The sequence below is a fragment of the Taudactylus pleione genome, unplaced genomic scaffold (genome assembly GCF_031769625.1).
Source record: "Taudactylus pleione unplaced genomic scaffold, aTauple2 ptg000500l, whole genome shotgun sequence".
Classification (NCBI taxonomy): domain Eukaryota; kingdom Metazoa; phylum Chordata; class Amphibia; order Anura; family Myobatrachidae; genus Taudactylus; species Taudactylus pleione.
Genome location: NW_028284902.1, coordinates 3,626,268 through 3,647,596, shown reverse-complemented (window position 1 = coordinate 3,647,596; position 21,329 = coordinate 3,626,268). Strand labels below are relative to the sequence as shown.

The following is a 21,329-nucleotide window of genomic DNA, read 5'->3' as shown; positions in this document are numbered from 1 at the left end:
GCCCTGCTGTCTGTACTTTACTTTCTACTGTCAGCCATATTACTGTCCCTGATCTTGCTCTGCTCAAAGCCCTTGCGGTGCGCGGTGTGCAGGGTGTTATTCACACTATACCAATAAGTATAGGTGTGAGTGTCACATACTTACCATCATGTCTGAGACTGATTTTCCTCTCCAGCTCCTGTGTACTAAATGTAAGGTACCAATAGCGGAGGGGGAAGGTAACGCGGAGGGGTTATGTCCCCAGTGCCTGGCACTGTCACGGCCGATTATGGTCCCGGTACAGGAACCTCCCTGGGCTTGTTTCGCTAAGGCGCTTACAACCCTTGTGAGCCAGCTAGCTCCGCCACCTGCGTTTACCCAGACGGGTTTGTCCCAGCGGTCAGTGGTGTCGTCACCCATGCAGGAGTTCCCGAGACAATTGATGGTACCCACAGTCTCCCTGTCCCTTCCCAGGTTTTTCAGGAGCCTGCGTGGGTTAATACTCTAACTACATCGGTTCAGCATTTGTCCGATGTTTTACAGGGGAAGTCTGTGTTGCGGCCTCATAATAGGCCGGTGGCGTCTTTATCTGCTGCTTATGGAGATGACGATGAGACGTCAGATGGTGGGGAGATTCTGGATCTGTCTGACCAAGAACCTCTGTACCAAAGAGCCGGACGCGAAGTCCAGGGTGTATATCCCTGGTCTTATTCGTGCGGTCCGCACGGCTTTAGTTATTGAGGATATTGATCCTTCGGTGGCCAATTTCAAATATGCCTTTTTTAAGAATATTAGGGGTGAGGCATTCAGCCACCTTTTGTTCACCGGTGGCGCCTTAGGATTTGGCTGTGGTCCTCAGAGTTCTCCAGGGACCGCCGTTTGAAACACTGGGCTCAGTGGACTTTAAATGGCTTACAACTAAAACCATATTCCTTCTGGCCATTGCCTCGGCCAGAAGGGTTTCGGATTTAGGGGCTCTCTCTTGTAGACACCCTTTTCTGATTTTTCAAAGGAATAGGGCGGTGCTTCGCACTCGTCCGGGATTCCTTCCCAAGGTGGTATCCAGTTTTCACATCAATGAAGAAATTGTTGTGCCGGCTTTCAATTCACCTGGACTTTCAGTGGGTGAAGCCACTTTGGATGTTGTGCGGGCCTTAAAGATTTATGTGGACCGCACTTATTCGTTTAGGAAGTCGGACGCCTTGTTTGTTCTCCTATGGTTTCCTTAAAAAGGGTTGGCCTGCTTCAAAGCAGACTTTGGCAGGCTGGATTCGTATGGCAATTTCAGAAGCTTATCTTCATGAAGGTCTTTTAGTTCCCTCCTCTGTGAGGGCTCATTCCACTAGGTCTGTGGATCCTTCGTGGGCAGCTAGACGTGGTGCCTCTGCAGTTCAGATCTGCAAGACTGCTACGTGGTCTTCTGTCCATACCTTTGTGAGGTATTACGCTTTTGACACCTTTGCTTCTCAGGATGCTTCCTTCGGGCGGCGGATTCTCCTCTCAGCACACGAGCGTCCCCACCCTTGAAGGATACTGCTTTGGGACATCCCCAAGGTATCCTGTGGATACCCTATGGACCCTGCAGTAGAAAATAAGAGATATGGTAAGAATTTACCTTTGTTATCTCTATTTCTACGAAGTCCATAGGGTTCCACAGGACTCCCGCCCTGTCGCACCTGTGCTGCAGATGGGCTTTATTCTGGTCACCGGTTTTTCCGTCTCCCTATGGTGAGAATGTGATGTTTGTGAGTGTCCAGATCTTTCTTCTCTCTCTTCCTTCTCCTCCGGCCTCTGACTTGTGACGTAACTGAGATGCCTTGGCCCGGGGGCGGGGTATAGGAGAGGGACCCAGATGCATCCTGGGAGGCTGAAAACTTTAACTCTGTGGTGCCTGAAGACTGACGTCATCATCTATACCCCAAGGTATCCTGTGGAACCCTATGGACTTCGTAGAAATAGAGATAACAAGGGTAAGTTCTTACCATATCTCTTATTTTTCCTAATGAAGTTACATCTTAGTACATTTTAAACACAGTGTACACATTAACAAGGGTAGTCTGGTTCCTAGCACCTTGCCAAGTTGTGTGACATGTTTTTTAACATTCGAAAATACGAATCCAAATGTAATCATTTTTTTATTAAAATAAATTACATTTTTAAAAGCCCAAAAGACCTACATTTTTGTGGTCCCCCCCCCCCCCCCCCCCAAAAAAAGGCCCAGGCTCAAAACATAAGGTCGAAATTTGGAAAAACAGCATTACTGCGCAATGATTTTGACACCCATACTGAAATTACCAAAAAAAAAACAACGCCAATAAATGATTACAAAAACATGGATAACAACAACAAAAAAACACACATTACAAGACACATACCATCAGAGTAGTGTGGCAAAACCCCAGATGTCGAAGTGGCAGGAGATGGTGCAGGAGATTGGGAGTAATTTGGAGTTGGGGGAATTGTGTAAGGGGAAATCGAGTTGCAAATATCCAAGGGAGGGGATGAGTGGGCAGCGGAGGGAGGAATACTCGGGGAGGATTGGAAGAGGGAGGGAGGGTTACTGGGGGAGTATGGTGGTGGGGAGTGAGGGCTGTGTTGAGCAGATGGGGAATGTGAGGGTGAGGGCTGCAGGTTGGCACCTGCATTTCCGATATTTCTGCGTGCCCTTCTCTGTCTCCGCTGTGTTTCTAAAATGTAAAGATTAAAAAAAAAAAAAAAGATTAGTTTTCAATGTCGGCTACACAATACAAGTACACTTTACACATTCAGGACAATAGGGACAACATACAGGAGGGTTTTTTAACATTGACTGAAATAATTGAAAAAGGAACATACATTTTTAACAGTCCACTAATTATTACATTTATACAAACGCATACTTACGTCTGCCCGCAAATTCCTCAAAAGGACAGGCGACCGGCGGCGCAGATCTGACCAGCGCCTCTATAATTGCGCTATATTGCGCCTGTATCCCGCACTTCTAAGGGCTCGCCTCACTTCCGCATAGGCCGCCCGCTTTATGCGATTGGAAATGGGCGGCTGTGCGGACGTAATCCGCCTGTCCATTATCTGCACCAGGATCAGCAGTTCCCGACGGGTAAAGGCCGCGGCTCTCATGATGGCAATAGCCGATTTTTCAGAAAACATGAAATATACATGGGCTAAAAAAAAGATGATTGGCTAAAATATTTACTCAGTTTCCAAAAAAAAAACACTATTGGCCAATCCTTTAATCATGTGGCCCGAAAAATAAGGTCACATTTGATTGGCTACAACACGCAGTGAGCAATTGCAAACATAAGAGTGCAAATGATCCTAACGCAAAATGTACATGCATTTTTAAAGTTAACACACTTAGCAACAGTACATTCACAGATAATAAACCTTACTTTGTTTTTAAAATTGTGTGAAAAAAAAACCCGGAGAAAACACCCACGAAATGAACAATAAAGTTTATTGACACACGATAAAAAACTTGTTTTAAAGAACAGCAAGAGTTAAACACTCTTAATTAGATAATTGACAACAAGCTCATAACAAGCTGATCGATAGTCCATGAAAACATGACATGTGACCATCAAAACAACACATACGGCCGCAAACATCAGAACATAATTAGCATACAGCGACTGACAGCGCCTGACTACGATTGTTTCGTTCGTACGATCAGATCAGTCGGTAGCTAGAGGAGGTGCAGTGCTAACAAATGGGCGTCACTTTGTTTACGATCGACCTGCCGGACGATCGGAATTTGCGGTCGTTGGCCATACGACCGTGTGGCCTCTACGACCGACTCTGAATGAGGTCCCTAATGTTTTTGCTATCTCTCTGATGGGTTTGTTTTAATTTTTCAGCCTAATGATGGCTTGCTTCACTGATAGTGACAGCTCTTTGGATCTCATATTGAGAGTTGATAGCAACTGATTCCAAATGCAAATGTCACACCTAGAATCAACTCCAGACCTTTTACCTGCTTAATTGATAATGAAATAAAGAGGGAATAGCTCACACCCGTCCATGAAATAGCTTTTGAGTTGATAGTCCCATTACTTTTGGCCTCTTAAAAAGTGGGAGGCACATATAGAAACCGTTGTAATTCCTACACCGTTCACCTGATTTGGATGTAATTACCCTCAAATTAAATCTGAAAGTCTGCAGTTAAAGCACATCTTGTTTGTTTAATTTCAAAGCCATTGTGGTGGTGAATAGAGGCCAAAATATGAAAATTCTGTCAATTTCCCAATATTTATGCACCTGACTGTACCTGCCCATAATGTTTAGGTATGAAATGTAGACTGTGTAGATGTATTCTGCGATGGGCTGAGAGTGTCAGGTGCGTTTGTTACCAGCCTATACCCCGCAGATGCGAGTTATCACATAAAGACCTGTTACACTCACTGATAATACACTGCCATAGCGAACTATAATTTTACAGGCAATTTCGTGGCCAGTGACTCCCACTCAGCGTAAACCATTTTGGAGAAGGGCTTAGAGGCCAGTGGGGCATATGTATGAAGGGGCGATATGGGGAAGAAGTGGTATAAGCACACGTTCTGTGCACTGATACCGCTTCTCCCCCATGTGTTATAGAGGGGTCCTGTGATAAATGACAGGGGCTCATGTCATTATCGGTGCTGCAATCTAAAAAGAGAGAAGCACCGATGTGCAGGGCAATGTATGAACGGTCAGTGGCACTGGCCATCCTGACAGCTGCAGTTATCTATATCGACAGCTGCAGCTGTCATTGCCCTGACACCACAGCAGGGACACCATGGCTGCTGGCCCGGGCTGCCCGCGAGATCTCGATATGCTTTGCGAGATTGACCGTGCATGCTATTTGGAGCCAGCCGGGAAGGGAGACACTAGGCTGATGCGCAGTGTACTCAGGCAGGGATCGCCAGAGGGGGGAGTTAACACTCCCCCCCCCCCCACTCCGGCAGTTGAGATGTTCATACATCTCATCGGTAGTGCGTCCTGCTTCGATCCGTGCCGCTATAATACGTCTACCCCAGTGTTATTTTAAATAAAGTTGACTTTTTAATAAAAAAAGAAAAAAGAGCAGTTGGAGGGGGGGTGACAGTTGGAGCTGTTTTTAGAGGAGAGCTGGGTGACGCCATTGAGCAGAGGGAGAGACTGCAACAAGCATGTATGGGATTTGTCATACAAGCTACATGTCCAAGAACCAGGTGACCGGGTCACTCTTCGATTTGCCCATGTGAATGGCCAGGTGGGGAGAGCTCTAACTCTTTAGCATTGAGCCATTCACCTGAATGATGGATCCGTTTCAATGGTCACTGGGACCTTATTACTGCAAAAAAGTAAAAAAAAATAACCAGAGAAACCAATAACTCCTCTTCATACTAGATTTATGAAAATACCGACAACTGACCCGATTTGATTTTCACTGTGGTTATTTTTGGGGTTGGTTTTAATAAAGGGTTTCATATTCCATCTAATTGTGTGGTTATAATGGTAGAAATGGGCACATAATGATCATTTATAATCACCAAGCACTGCTTTTTCTTTTTGTTGACATTGTTGTACCCATGTTTATAATAGAGCTTTATAATTATTGCCACAATGTTAAAATATGTATACTTTAAGTTCTCTCCAGCTTATACTGTATCCGTACCATCTTGATGCTGATGACACCCAAATCTACTGGTGGTCTCCTGACCTTCCTCTTTCCTCAAATCACGCATTTTAAACTGTTTTGGGGTGAATCGATTGTTTTTTTTCGGCGGCTATTTTTTTTTTTTAAGGGGCTCCTGCGGGAACAAATTAATTGTTGCTACGTTCAGAGGCGACAGCCGCCGGCACCCGCATTTCTGCTCATGCCCTCAGGAGGATGCAAGGAAAAATGTGCGACAAACCCTTGGTTAGGGTGGACTTTAGAAGGGTTTAGCAGTTTGACACGGCTAAACCAGGTCTAATAGGGTGTGAAGACCGCGATAATTAATGGGCGCCCAGAACAATTGTATTGCAACACTGGGCGCCCTTTAATCATTGCTGCCCACACAACAATTGAAATGCCCCCCTCTTATCTGCTATCTCCGCTTGGATGTCTCAGCGCTTTCTCAAGCTTAACATATCCAAGATTGAGCCATTTGTCTTCCATCCTTCTTGTTTCCACAACCTACCCATCTCTGTATCAACAAAACCATCTTCGTTCATCAAGTCCAGTTCTTGGACATCATTCATTCAGTCTCCTACCTAATCCTTCTGATTCCATCTCCAAAACATTGCTAGAATGTGCCCCTTGCTCCCCTAGATGCTACCGTTCCATAATCAACTCTCAAATTCATTGCTGCAACCACTTTCTCTCTGGTCTTCCCCCCTCATCTGCCTCTTTGGTCTTAAATCTCTCCTTTACATTTTTGCCAGACTGATCTTTCTTTCACACTTCTCGGCCTCCACCTCCCCTCTCTGCCAATCCCTCCACCGGATCCCTATCCCCTAAAGGATCCAGTTTAAACTCCTCACCCTCACTTGCAAAACTCTTTAACTTTCCTTTTCCTCTTACATCTATAACTTTGTTTCCCTCCACATTTCCTCCTGCCCTCTCTGTTCAGCTTCTCTTCTCCGCAGATTGCCACCTCCCACTCCTGCCTCCAAGACTGCTTCCGTTCTTCGCCTACCTTATAGAATGCTCTCCCATTTTCTGTCAGACTCTCCCCCTACATCAAATGCTTCAAATGTTCCCTCAAAATCCACTTCTGCAGCCTAGCCTACCAGATCTCTGCCTAATCCAGTACTCCCTCCTCTATCTCATATTTTCTGTTCTCTCTCCTTTACCCCTATGACTCCATCTTCCCTATTAGAGTGTAAGCTTTCGCCAGCATGGCTCTCTCTTGTTTCATCTCTCCCCTTACGCTCACTAATGCGATATATCGTTCTTACAGCTGTCAAACAATTTTTATATCCCGGCTGTCGACCAGTGTGTACTCCAGACACCTCTGTAAACGTCATTCACAGGTAATGTATATTGTGTCGGCAGTGCAAGACGGCAGATGCAATACCTTTTTCAGATATATCGTGCACATCTGCCTGTGTACACGGACAACCGTCCAACCCATATGACGGCCACAGGAACTGCCAACAATGATGTCACTATCAGTTCCTGTGGCCAGACATATTGGTCGGTAAGTGTGTAAGCGAGCCGACGGCTAAGTCTGTACCCGGCATAACTCAGCCGTTAGGTAACTACAGATTTGTCCTTATACATTTAGCCTCAATATGCTATGTGGCATGAGACGCCTGGCGTGAGTAAGCTGCCAGCAAATTTTGCTGATTAATTTTATATGCAACACTTGTATATCTGTGTGTGCAACTGAATCAGTATATGAAATACAACGGCACAAGTGTTGCATTTCAGACTAATCTGTGCAGTCTCATGGTGAGTCTTAGTCGCATCACATTGTGGCTAAAATGCATTTTCCAGCAAAAAAGAAGCTTTTGTGCAAGCAGAGTCGCACGGGACCTGGCACGCTGAGATGGGCATGACTGCAGCAATAATGTATGAGGGGGGAATGCAACTGTTACTTTGCGCATCCAAACGAAATAGGCTGCCAACGGAGCTATTCAATTGTTGTTCCTGCAGGCGCCCATTACTTATCGTGCTTCTCACACCCAAATGCATAAATCCATCTTAAGTTATTGGCTGCACGGCAGTTTTGTCATCCAAACGGCGACTTTTCGCACATTTCTGCTTGCCTCCTCAAGACGGTTTGAGGGGAAATATGGGCACTCGCACCTGATCGGAGCAACTATTTTATAGCTTTGTACCCACCCAGCGAGCGCCCAAAGCTAATGGTGTGTCCCCCGTCCCCCCCCGAGATCACCACACATCTCTATGCCTACTCTATGTATACGTTAATTTGTTGCTTTGTTTACCATGCTTTGTATGTTTTGCTCTAGTATAGGCAGCTATAGTTTATCTTGCAGGGAGTGAGTTAGGTAGGTTTCTTATTTTTTACTTAGTTGTCATGTGGGTTATGGGCTGGGGCAGATTGCAATGGAAAACCAGGCCAGAACATTTTTGGAAGCAGCCTTAATGGAGGTGGGGGTCTGGTGATGGGACAGGATACATTACCAATTTCTAATGATATGAAATCACATGACTGGGGTGTCAAATTGAAATTGGAAAATAATAGCATCAGCACCTGGGGAGGTATGTGTGCATATTGGAAGGGAGATGGGAATATGTGGGGAGGAATGTTCATGAGCGGTTTCTCTTTGTGGGGGCCATTGTAGCTGGCTATATTAAGACTGAGGTATAATGATATCCTCATCGTACTGTCGCTTATATTGATGCTGCAGGAGGTGCAGCCTGTGCTTCTTTTTACAAAATTAGAACACATTTGTCATACCTGAGTCCCTACATACGTGAGTTCAATAGAAGCATTGCCTCATGGGAGGGGGCGTAGCCTCGCAGCACTACCCTATTTTCATCTGCTCTGGCAGCCTGTCCAACACTCCCAGAGATGTAGGGCTGCCCCCAGGCCCTCCCTCCCCCAGACTGTGTAGATGCCAACGCACAGTATCTATTCACCTGCAGCTCTAACTATGCAGAGCAACAGTGAGAGTTCTACCCCCACCCCTCCCGCTGGACATTGCGGCTCATGGGTGGTATGGCTGGACAGTACCCGAAAAACTGGCACCCTTTGTGGTCTCCGCGACCTTTGCACAAAATATAAAAAAATTTAAATGCACTTTTTTTGCACCCCTATCTTAAGGGAAAAAAAGTAAAACAAAACCATTGACGCCCTCCTTATTCTAACTGCTTTGCTGGTGTGCAGTGTGAGCAATTCCCCAAGACACTGAAATCCCAATTATTGAAATCATTAATTCTCTTACAGACCAAACCAGCTGTCCCTTACCTCTTGTCCTGTGATGCAGGACTATAAGGAGTAATTTGCGAAGCTCCGCAAAGTAGGGTTGGAAGCTGATTAGCAATAATCAGTGTTACTGATAAAGTGGAGGTACCCTCAATTAGATGTTTGCCAGTCAACCGATGCTGTTTTCGAAGCCCATCCAATGGCTGGCTTGCTTCTGTGCAGCTGCTGACTGCTTGAAGTGGAGCTCAGCTAATGTGCGCATGCGTGAAGCTCTAAATTCTTCTGTGTATGTGCCTACTAAAACCAACTATGGTTATACCATCAAATGGTTATGATTCGATGGCTATTAGCCATCGCATTGTGTGATTTGATGTCGGAAGCCTGGAACCATTCGATGCTGCTTGGCTTCCAGATGTCCATCCCTAATGAGCAATATATTGGTTCACATTTAAACACAAACATTAGACTGCTATGCAATGTTCCTGTGCCTGGAAGTTATAGGTACAGATATGCCAACAAGCATTGCTTTTTCTCATGCACCCCGTCCTCCTTCCAGCCCCAGTTGCTGCTCTCACTAGTGTACTGGACCTTCACCCGCAGGCTGGTACTTTATCTCCTGCTTGCAATTGTGGGAGCCCGAGGATCACAGCAACTCGGCCACCCCACAGACCAGCAACCAGACAGCCATCACCTTGGGCTCATGGGAGGAACTGCTGCAAGTGGTCATGCGCAGCAACTCCTCTCCAGACATTTATCCCACCCTATATAATAAGCTGAGCTCTCATTGGGGCGGTGGGAACCAGGCCGGGCTGTGAATCCACTGAGGGGGGCACTGGCCGTGTCCGGCCCAGTTAGAACTGTCGTATGCTTAATGCGGTCCAGTCCACCTCTGGTGATGGTTGTTAGGGTCTTGTTCCCATAAGCTGGTGGTCTGTGGTATACTCTTCCACCACTAAAACAGAAAGCCCCAGTCAGCTGAAACCAGAGTCTCAGGGGAAGATAAATGCATGTCAGGTGTTAAACTAGTAGTAGCTCAGTCCCGGGGGGGGGAGGTGAGGTGTTCCTGGACTAGTCTTGGGAACATGAGAAATTGAACTGTGTTTAAAGTGAGGGACCAAGCCCCGGGACATGGTTTTTACAGAGTTGTGCTGTATATAGAGGAACTTGTCATTTTTGGGGTAGTCTATGCATTGGAGTTTTGCTGGAATAGGCATCACGCATAGCCCACTGACGAGAAGTGGTCACAAGTGGATGATTTAGACCTGGTATCTTCCCAACTTGTTTTAGGATATTTATATCCAGCTTCTATACCATAAGAGTTCCCATATTTTATAGAAAATACATTTAATAAAACTTACTTTGTACTGGAGGTGACACATTTAGACAAACTTATATTTGTCACTTCAATTTATTGGGGAATTCAATTCGGCATGTGGGCAATTACGCTAGTGCCAACATCGCACCTCTACGGGCCGGCAGACGCAAATGTGCTTTTCGGGAACGGCATATCACGTCAATGTGAGGGGAATTTAATTTACCTCTAGGGGTGACAGCTTTCACATTTCCAAAAGAAAAATACTGCAAAGTGAATGTGTATATGTATGTATATTTCTTTTGTCTTTGCATGTTTACATTCCTGTTTTTCTCTTAAGGCCTATACGGTGAGGGCACGTGTGAAGATTGCATACTGAAGAAGAAATTCTCTCTTAACAGGTATTAATAGTGTTCATTCCTGACTCTTCATCCCTTGATTATTAATATAGTGGGATGTGTTTCATTCACCAGAACCTGATTTCTTGTTGACATGATTCATTTGTCCCTAGTTAGTGTTGTTTCACTATGTTGCCTTTATATTAATTCCTATGCTGTAAAAAGGACTTGAATAATAATAGTAGAATTATTATTACTATTATTATTATTATCCTTTATTTATATGGCGCCACAAGTGTTCCGCAGCGCTTTACATAGTACATAGAACTAAAAGGTGAACAAGAAACAAGTAACATACAGTACAGGACAAGGACACAACTTATATACATTGCTGAAATAGTGATTAAAGCACTCACAATAATCTGCCGGGAATTGGTGGTCCCGTGTTAGGTGCCCTAATGGGGAGTAGAGAGTAGAAGAAAATGTAAAGAGAAGCACATGAGGGAAGAGGTCCCTGCTCGTGAGAGCTTACATTCTAAGGGGAGGGGCACAGACAGACAGGCGTGACACAGAAGGGGAAGATGGGAAGGAAAGAGCATGAGGTGGGTTAGGATGAGTGCTGGAAGGCCTTGATGAAGTAGTGGGTCTTGAGAGCCCGTTTGAAGATTTGTAGAGAGGTGGAGAGTCTGATGGGGAGAGGGAGAGCATTCCAAAGGTAGGGAGCAGCCTTGTGTAAATAAACGTGGTGTAAAATGACATACTGTACTGTAGGAGAGAAAGTATGCCAACATTTTTCTGTGCACCTGTGTAGAGGTAAAAATGAATAATGTAGGTCACGGAAATAAATTATTACTGAAAATTAATAGGTTATGATATCAAATCCAAGGGATTATAATAACTCACCGCTGAGAACCAAATGTTGGGGCACGCCTGAGGTGGATGTAAAGGTTCTCTCACTGGCTTACTGTACCTATAGACCACAGATAAGCTGATTTACTTCCCAAATAACAGGGTACTTGGTTACAATCTGTCATACAATACATTGCAAAAATACAGTTTCAAATAAAAAGCAGAGATTTACAACATAAAGACCATTTAGGATTGTATTATCTGATGCTTAGGTAACAGTGAGAAATATGTACAGCGTCTTAATTTGATGAATCCCCATAGTCTGACTATTTGGAAATGCTCTGTAAATCTGGCAATATATGAGAATGAAACTAGTTGGCTGGTTTGAGCAACAATCGGGCAGTTTGTGGGAGCAAACTCTAATCGTTTAGCTTGCTCCCACGCCCAGGAAAATGGTAAATAAAAACCCTGGTCGCCCAACTAGTTAGTTAAAAAAATCAAATGTGTTTGATTTTTCCCAACTAATTGTCTGACTATGGTTTTAGTGTAGGAGGAAAGTTGGACGCTTTTATCCAACTGAATGATTTTTACAAAAGTAGGCGAACACTGTCAGCTTCTCTGCACAGTACAGCCAGCTCTCCCCGAAGGGCCCCCTGCCAGGTCACTGTGCTGGGAGATCTTTTCCTATACTTACCTGGTGCGCATTTTTTTAGACGGATGCTCCAGTCCTCCCCGGTTGCTTCATCCAAAGCATTTTGCAGCACCTGGACAAAGTAGCCGGGTGCTACAAAACGGGTTGGTTGAAGCAATGCCATAGCCAGCAATACATGGAGTGTCGCGGCGTCGGAAGTCATCACTGCCCGCGGAGGCGGCTGCAACAGAGAAGTTAGCCACTGGATTGACTGAGAAGGACCAGAGCATCTGTCTGAATAACGCGCACCAGATAGGGAAAGATCTCCAAGCACGCTCTGCGACTATACACCAGCTGGAGCCCAAATAATACTAAAAAGACTATAAACATTATATGTGACTCTACTGTCATTTTGTGCTTTTAAACTATTAATTTCAATACATTTTTTACATTTATTCTGTTTTTCATTTTATTTGATTTTATCTACATTATTACATTGTGATATACACACACACATACATATATACAAAAAGCACTAACAAATTAGAGGGCGCTATAAAATTTTACACTAGATGAATGATCACTTTAGCAGTGACCTTTATTGACTTGAGTCCCCATGATAGTTGTTCTGAAGGGCTTGATATCCCCAATGCTTTTCCTATAGGATAATACCCTCTCACCAAGAATTTACCCAACAAACCGTCCCATATGTAGTTCACTCTAGGTCCGGCAGCAGGCAGGGCGCTGGACCTAGACCTATAGCTAGGGCACTTCTGCGCGCGAAAGGGGTCGTGGGCAATGAAAAGGGGGTGTGTCTTTAGGATATGACCCCTTTTCGTGAATCTTGGGGTGCGCGCCCGGCACTTACGGACATGCTGTGCAGTCCCCAAGCGCCGCGGTCACCGTGAATGGATGCTGGGCGAATGCGCCCGGCATCGTTAACGGGCGGTGACCGCTGCTCTGCTGTTTTCCCCACCCGCGGGACTCTGTGGCCCTTCAGAAATAGGGCAGGACGCGGAAGGCTAGCGGGAACGCTACATATAACTATATTAATAAAATGACAGGTTTTTTTTCAATAGAAAAAGAATACATAAGTATTAAGATTTTTGTTTTGCTTACAATGGTAAAAGATGACAAAGTATCCCCAAATAGCAGAATGAGATGGTAATTCCCCGCCACCACCCTCACGGCTGTGAGTTCAAAATGGCGGGTCCTTATTGCTGAACGTGAGAACACTGCACCAAACTATATATATATCTATATATGCACTAATACATTTAGCATGCGATTTTACCATTTAATATATTGCAAAGCATTTTTTTTATTTTTTTTTTTTTATTATTTTTTTTTTAGGATCAAGATTGTAGCTGTCAATTTACAGTGAGGTCACCTATTTTATTAAGTAATCTTATTTTTAATCTATTTTCTAAAAAATATGTTAGCACTTAGTGGCCTAAGTATTAATTAACATAGCAGTGCTGTGTTTATTAAGTGTCTATTTTGAATGAAAATATCCCCTCTGTTTACTAAAGTTAACTTGCAGGAACAGTGGTAGCAATCATTTCTTTCCTTGTGAGTTACTTCTCCAGAATATTGGAGGAGTCTCACATTTGTGAAAGACTCCTCTAGGGAACCCTGCGAAGTGCGCACAGTGTCAGTTTCCGTATTCCTCTCTTGCAAGATTGCCTCCATAGGCTTAAAGCTGTTTACTCCTTCTGAGACGTGAACCTACAGGGCCAAGTTCCTCAGAGTTTGGAGCATAGGGGTCAGATCGTCGTCCCCATTGATAATAATGGGGACTGAGGTCTGCAGCACTTATAAGACTTCTGTAGGAGCTTTCTGCAGGGTGTAAGTTCAACTTACTTGCTATATGTCCCATTTATATCTAGATGGTTATAGTGATATATATTATATATAGTGATGTAGATCTCTGAGACCTTTCTCTATGTGCCTAAAGACAGGTGGTCGAATTATTGAAAAAACACAATCCCATTGAAGTTGATGGAAAAGAGATTCTGGGGTGGTATATACTGCTTACTGCCAAAGAGAGAAAAATTATAAAAGGTATCGAGTTCTGCATTGCTAGTTTCTCCTGATAAACCCTGTTTCTCTGTTATTTTATTATAATTAAATGTAATATAAACTGGCCTTTTATGCACTGTGGACAAGAAAAGGGAAAAATGTTCCCCCCAGCACTCTGCAAAGGACCATCAATGCGATTTGAATACTACAGCTTTACTCTCAGCTTTACATATACAGTATTTGCAAAGATATGTATAAGCCACGAGGCTGCGTCAAGGCTTCTCTGTTCTGGGGGTCCCTATACACTACGTGACAATAGCAACCACTTTGGGTCATATAATTGCATACTGTTAGGCAACATTATAATAGCACATACATTAATGTATCTAAATTGAGAGCCAACTCACCTGGAGGAACCCCAAAATCCTCCAAATGGCACTACAGAAACGAGCACACCCTCCAAATGGATTGCACTGTCAGGTGCCTGGCACTGGCAGCTGCTAGCACAATTAATTGAATCTCCCCCTAAGAAAGACGTTGGCCAGTTTCCAGGTAGGCTAAAGCCAAGGATTATGGCCACAGATTTAACAGACGTAGGCTATGAGGGGGCTGAACAATTTATTGCAGTTAGAATCTCAGCTGCATCGACTCGCTCCGTTGATATTTCGTGGGTGGCACAGCTTAGAGCTCCCACGGAACAGTTATGTAGAGCAGTTACATGTGCCTTGGTTCATATATTTACAGGGTTCATAGATTCGGGATTATGCGCCCAAGGATGCTTCCTTTGGACGTAAATTATTGGATTCAGCAAAGGCTGAACATACTCTACCCTAGGGGCAGCTTTTTTTATATCCCTATGGTCTAAAAGTGTCCCCCAGATGGATGAAGGAGAAAATGATATTGTTGGTACTTATTGTTAAATCTCTTTCTCAGAGTCCAATTAGGAGACACTTCTGTCCCTTCCTTATTGGGTTGTGTGTATGAGAAGGATTCAGTTCTGGCCTTAGGTCTTCAACCTATCCTTGAGGCTTATTTAATTCCATTGGGAAGGGGTTGGAGGGGAGGAGCTTATATACCCCAAAAAGTTTACCTATTAAGTTCTATTTCCTCAACTCTCATTATACCCCATGGTCTAGAAGTGTCCCCCAGATGGACTCTGAGATAGAGATTTAACAGTAAGTACTAAAATATCTTTCTTGTTTTGTTGAGGTGTTTAAAACCAAAATTTTTATTGTGTTTAAATTAAAAATGTCATTGTGTTTTGTTGGGGTGTTTGAAAATGCAATATAGCCATTAAACCAGTGGTCAGGGAACAGGGGTAAATTACCCCACATGGGGTAAAACTGAAATTCCTGGGGGTAATGGATGCAGGGCTGGAGGTGCACGTGAACCGGGTGCACCGCTGCACCCGGCGCCAGTGACCTCCAGCGGCAGGGAGGCGCTAAGCCAGGCGCCCGCTGAGATGTTATTACCAGCGGGCGCCCGGCTCCTTCCCTGCAGCGCCGCATTTGCCGGAGGCTGGAGTTCTCTTCTGAACTCCAGCTTCCGGCTCTCCCCATGCGCACTATGGAAGAGACACCTTGACGTCTCCCCCATAGTTCTGAGGAGCAGGCGGACAGGACGGCGGCGGATGCAGGAACGGTGATTAAGGTAAGTGTTTTTTTTTTTTTGTACAAGCGGCACTACAGGGGCATAACTATGGGGGCACTGCTACAGGGGCATAACTATGGGGGCACTACTACTGGGGCATTATATAGGGGCATTACTATAGGATTTCCTTTCTTTCAAATCGAGGGGGTAACGTCTGCGTATCTAAATATATTTTGAGGTAAAAGGTAAAGTTTCTTGACCCCTGCATTAAACGTATTTAAAAAGTATTAAACGTCAATCTGTAATAAACTTTCTACTTCAGGGTCCATAGGGTATCCACAGGATACCTTGGGGTATAGGTGTGACGTCAGTCGCTGGGCACCATAGAGTTAAGCTTTTCAGCCTCCCAGGATGCACTAGGGTCCCCCTCCTATACCCCGCCCCCGAGCCAAGGCACCTCAGTTTAGTTTGGTGCCCGGCCGGCGTCGGGTGCACCTGTCGGAGTGGGGGCTAGAAGAGCCCCTGAAGCTTTCTTCAGTGCAGCTGTGGCTGCACATCTGGATGTACAGCATGGACAGTCAGTCCTGACGTCCATGCTGTCTTCCCTACACCCCCGCCGGTACCAGAACGCCGGTACCGATCCGGGGATGCTGGTGAGCATCTGGGGTCACAGCTAGCGGTGACCCCAGATGTTCCGGACCATGGCCGGATCCAAGGGGGACAAAGGTAAGCAGCGGGGTCCCGCGGTGGGTCCCCGCTGGTCACATGGTCCTAAGTCCCCAGGCAGGGGGCTCCCTGGGGACTGGCTGCAGCGTGGAGCCAGGCGACCAACCTGCGCTTTCCACTACCCCCTGGGACAGCGGACCGCAGCAGAGCGGTAGCGCTGCGGCGTCCCAGGGGTTAAATGCATGCCAGGGGAGCGCGCCTTCCCTGTCTCACAGCCGGCGCCTCCCCCGCTGCACACAGCCCTCTCTGCATGCTGCCGACTGGTCCTGTGGCAGCGCTCCTCCCCCAGGCCAGCCTCCTCTCTGCTCCTCGGCGGCCATCTTCTCCAGAACGCATGGTGAACGCTGCTGGAAGCGCTGGACGGAAGCATCGTGGTCTGGGTCCCCCCGCATACCTCTCCTCCGCTGTGGCTCAGGTCTGTGTATGCAGCGCTGTGTCCTACCAGGCCCTGTGTCTGTGTAGTTGAGTGATCAGCGCTGTTAGTGCAGGAATTGTTATTTCTCTGCATTGTATGTGACTGTGCTAGCGCTGCCTGTAACTTTTCTTCTCTAAACTGTCAGCTTTATTACTGTCCCTGTTCTTTCTGCTAAAGCCCTTGCGGTGCGGTGCTGCAGGGTGGTCTCTCGCCTATTTAATACTTAATTGGTGAGAGAGGTCACATACGTGGTGCCATCATGTCTGAAAGTGATTTTCCCCTCCGGCTACAGTGTACCACGTGCAAAGTACCGTTAGCGGAGGGGGAGGGTAGCGCGGAGGGCCTTTGCCGGCAGTGTTTGTCCATGGCGCGGCCTATTACGGTTACAGCACCGGTACAGGAGCCGCCCTGGGCTTGTTTCGCTCAGGCGTTAACAGCTTTAGTGGGCCAGTTAGCTCCGCAACCCGCGTTTACTCCGATGGGTTTGTCCCAGCAGTCTGTGGTGTCGTCACCCATGCAGGGGTTCCCACGACAATTGGTGGTACCCCACAGTCTCCCTATTTCCCCGCTCCCTAGTTCTCAGGAGCCAGCGTGGGTTAACTCCCTGACGAGTTCTGTACAGCACTTGTCGGATGTGTTGCAAGGGGAGTCTGTGATGCGGCCTCATAAAAGGCCGGTGGCGTCTCGGTCCGCTCCTTATGAGGATGACGAAGGGACGTCTGATGATGGGGAGATTCTAGATCCTTACGATCAGGAACCTCTCCATACTAAGGACGCTGATGCTAAGTCCAAAGTATATATTCCTGGACTTATTCGGGCGGTCCGCACAGCCTTGGTGATTGAGGACGAAGTTCCCCCAGCGGCTAAATCTAAGTATGCCTTTTTCAAAGATGTGAAGGGCGATGCCACAGTCTTTCCTCTTTCGGGTCAGTTGGTGGACCATTTAGAGGAGGCGTGGAAACAGCCTGGCAAGCGATACCAGCCGCAGAGACGCCTGGCGGTGGCTTATCCGTTCGCGGATAATTATTTTGCTAAGTGGGAATCCCCTCCACAGGTGGATTCTCACGTGACCCGTCTTGTCCGTAGTGCCACATTGCCGATGCCATCCATGTCCTCCCTTAAGGATGCTACGGACCGCAAGGTAGAAATCTGCCTGAAGTCCGCTTATTCCCTTGCAGGGGGGGCAGCACGGCCGGCTATGGCCATTTGCTGGGTTGCCAGAGCGATGGAGCGCTGGGCGGATTCATTAGAGGCTTCTTTTGAATCCGACTGTCCGGCCGAACAGGCGGAGTTGATTGGCAATCTCCGTGATTCGGCCACCTACATCAACGAGGCGGCTCTAGACATTAGTACTCTGGTGTCTAGAATTTCTTCAGCAGCGGTAGCTGCTCGTCGCACCTTGTGGCTGCGATCCTGGAAGGCGGACGCAGATTCCAAGAAAGGTCTGGAAGCGTTGCCGTTTACCGGAGAAGTTCTCTTCGGTCCGGATCTGGATAAGATTGTGGCCACGCTGGCAGCAGCCAAATCTGCTTGTCTCCCGTCGGCCGCTGCTCCTTCTGGTTCTGGACCATCGTCCTTTCGGTCATCTAGGGCCCAGGGCAGGCCCAAACCACAGTCGTTTCTTCGACAGGCTGGCCCTAAGAAATCGGTCAAGCCCCGGAAGCAGGCATGGAGTACCAGACGTCCGGCCCCCAAGCCAGATGACAAGCCTGCGGCCTGACGGTCCGGGCCTCCCTTTGGGGGATCCCAGGGTGGGAGGCCGCCTGCTACAGTTCGCCCAGTGTTGGTCGACCACTACGACAGACACTTGGGTTCTGGAGGTGGTTTCCCACGGATACGCCCTCTCCTTCCGGCACAGACCCCCGGCTCGCTTCTTCACCACGGGTCTACCATCAGACCGGAACAAGGCTACGGAGCTGCGGAAGGTATTGCACACTATGCTCCAGTCTGGTGTTATAGTGCCTGTTCCATTCTCCCAGAGGGGCCAGGGTTTCTATTCAAATCTATTTTTGGTACAGAAACCCAATGGGTCATATCGTCCGATTCTCAACCTCAAAGCACTCAACAAGTCTTTGCGGGTCCCGAAGTTTCGGATGGAGACCCTACGGTCCATCATTCTGGCGCTGGAACCTGGGGACTACATGGTGTCATTGGACATACAGGACGCTTACCTGCATGTCCCTATTCTTTTGCGCCATCAACAGTTCCTCAGGTTTGCAATCCGCAGCGACCACTTCCAGTTTCGGGCGTTACCTTTTGGCCTGGCAACAGCACCACGTGTTTTCACCAAGGTGATGGCGGTCATGGCGGCTTCTCTGTAGCTGCAGGGAGTCCGCATGTTGCCGTATTTGGACGACCTGTTATTGGTGGCAGGATCTCCAGAGCTCCTGTTACGCCACTTGGACCTGACCATTGCACTGCTGCAGCGGCACGGCTGGCTAATCAACTGGCTGAAGTCCACTCTAATCCCGTCTCGGAAGATTCTGCATCTTGGAGCATTATTGGACTCGGGACAGCAAAGGATCTTCGTGACGGAGGACAAGATCTCTGCTTTACAGTCAAGGGTGCACAGTTGCCTGCACAGCCGCCGGGTGTCCTTACACTCGGCGATGAGGTTACTGGGCTCCATGGTGTCGGTGTTCGACATGGTGGAATACGCCCAGTTTCACTCCAGACCTCTGCAGCACCTGATCCTGTCCAAGTGGAACGGGCTGCCTCAGTCTCTGAAGTCCCAGACGATTGTGCTCACCCCGGAGGTTCACCTGTCCCTTGCGTGGTGGTTACAGACGACGCACCTCAACAAGGGACGTCCGTTCTGGGTTCCAAATTGGGTCCTGTTGACAACGGACGCCAGTCTTCGGGGCTGGGGAGCAGTTTCGGGTCCACACTTGTTCCAGGGCAGGTGGACGCCGACAGAAGCGGAGCTTCCAATAAATATCTTGGAACTCCGTGCGGTCTTCAATGCTCTCCAGCAGGCACAGCGGTTTCTCCAGGGTCGCCCGGTGCAGGTCCAGTCGGACAACGCTACCACCGTGGCCTACATAAACAGGCAAGGAGGAACTCGCAGTCGGGCAGCTCTCGTAGAGGTCTCTCAGATCCTGCTTTGGGCGGAGCGCAATCTTCCGGCCATATCAGCGGTCTTCATCCCGGGAGTGCTAAATTGGGAGGCGGACTTTCTAAGTCGCCAAGACGTTCATCCGGGGGAATGGTCCCTGCACCCGGACGTTTTTCAACTACTGATGGACAGGTGGGGTCTTCCAGAAATCGACCTCATGGCGTCCCGGCACAACAACAAGTTGCCGGTGTACGGGTCTCGCACAAGAGACGAAGGGGCGTCTCTGGTGGATGCTCTGTCCGTCCGGTGGACGTTCCGGTTCGCATACCTGTTCCCTCCGGTCTCCCTTCTTCCACGAGTAATCCGGAAATTCAAACAGGAAGGAGGGACGCTCCTGTTGATAGCTCCCGCGTGGCCCAGACGGCACTGGTTTTCAGACCTTCAGGGTCTGTCCGTGGACAGTCCTCTGCGGTTGCCGCTACGACCGGACCTTCTGTCTCAGGGTCCTTGCCTTCACCCGGACCTGACTCGGCTGTCTTTGACGGCGTGGCTGTTGAGACGGCCATGCTGAGGTCCCGGGGGTTTTCCAGCTCTGTGGTGCGTACCATGTTACGAGCTCGTAAACAGTCTTCCGCGAGGATATACCATCGCGTGTGGCATACGTTCTTCCAGTGGTGTCGACCGAGAGGTTATACACCGCGGGAGTTTCGTCTGTCTCGGATTCTCGCCTTCCTGCAAGCGGGACTAGATCATGGGCTTCGCCTTGCTTCTTTGAAGGTACAGGTTTCGGCCTTATCTGTCTGGTTTCACTGTAGGATTGCTACAATCCCGGATGTGCGCACCTTTATGCAGGGTGTTCTCCGCATTCAGCCGCCCTTTGTTCCACCTGTGGCGCCTTGGGATTTGGCTGTGGTCCTGAGGGCTCTCCAAGGACCGCCGTTTGAACCACTGGGCTCAGTGGATCTTAAATGGCTAACAGCTAAGACTGTTTTCCTTCTGGCCATTGCTTCGGCCAGACGTGTTTCTGAGTTGGGGGCTCTTTCTTGTAGACCCCCTTTCTTGGTTTTTCATGGGAACAGGGCAGTGCTCCGCACTCGGCCCGAGTTTCTTCCCAAAGTTGTTTCCCAGTTTCATGTTAACGAGGAAATAGTTGTTCCGGCTTTTAACTCACCGGGTCTATCCGTGGGTGAGGCCTCTTTGGATGTTGTGCGGGCCTTAAGGACTTATGTTGACCGCACTTCTTCGTTTAGGAAGTCGGACGCTTTGTTTGTCCTCTATGGCTTCCGTAAAAAGGGTTGGCCTGCTTCAAAGCAAACTTTGGCAGCCTGGATCTGTATGGCTATTTCTGAAGCTTATCTTCATGAAGGCCTACCGGTCCCACCTTCTCTGAAGGCTCATTCCACTAGGTCTGTGGGTCCTTCGTGGGCAGCTCGACGTGGTGCCTCGGCAGTTCAGATCTGCAAGGCTGCTACGTGGTCCTCTGTCCATACCTTCGTGAGGTATTACAGGTTTGACACCTTCGCCTCTCAGGATGCTTCCTTCGGGCGGCGGATTCTCCTTTCTGCACAGGAGCGT

At 47.6% G+C, this 21,329-nt stretch overlaps 1 protein-coding gene across 5 annotated transcripts in view; it reads left to right on the top strand.

Annotated features, from left to right (window-relative positions):
• RBM44 (RNA binding motif protein 44) overlaps window positions 1–21,329 on the top strand; it is a 146,443-nt gene that overhangs the window by 44,929 nt on the left and 80,185 nt on the right. For 3 of the 5 annotated variants that reach the window (XM_088449933.1, XM_088449932.1, XM_088449935.1), the window contains one exon: window positions 10,469–10,529. Coding sequence is in view for 1 of the 5 variants with exons in the window: in XM_088449931.1 (XP_088306057.1) it covers window positions 10,469–10,529; window positions 13,904–14,010 (168 nt within the window). In the remaining 4 variants the exon portion in view is untranslated. Of the gene's footprint in view, window positions 1–6,881; window positions 6,955–10,468; window positions 10,530–13,903; window positions 14,011–21,329 lie in introns of all 5 variants that reach the window. The other 2 variants (XM_088449934.1, XM_088449931.1) reach the window with 2 other exon arrangements.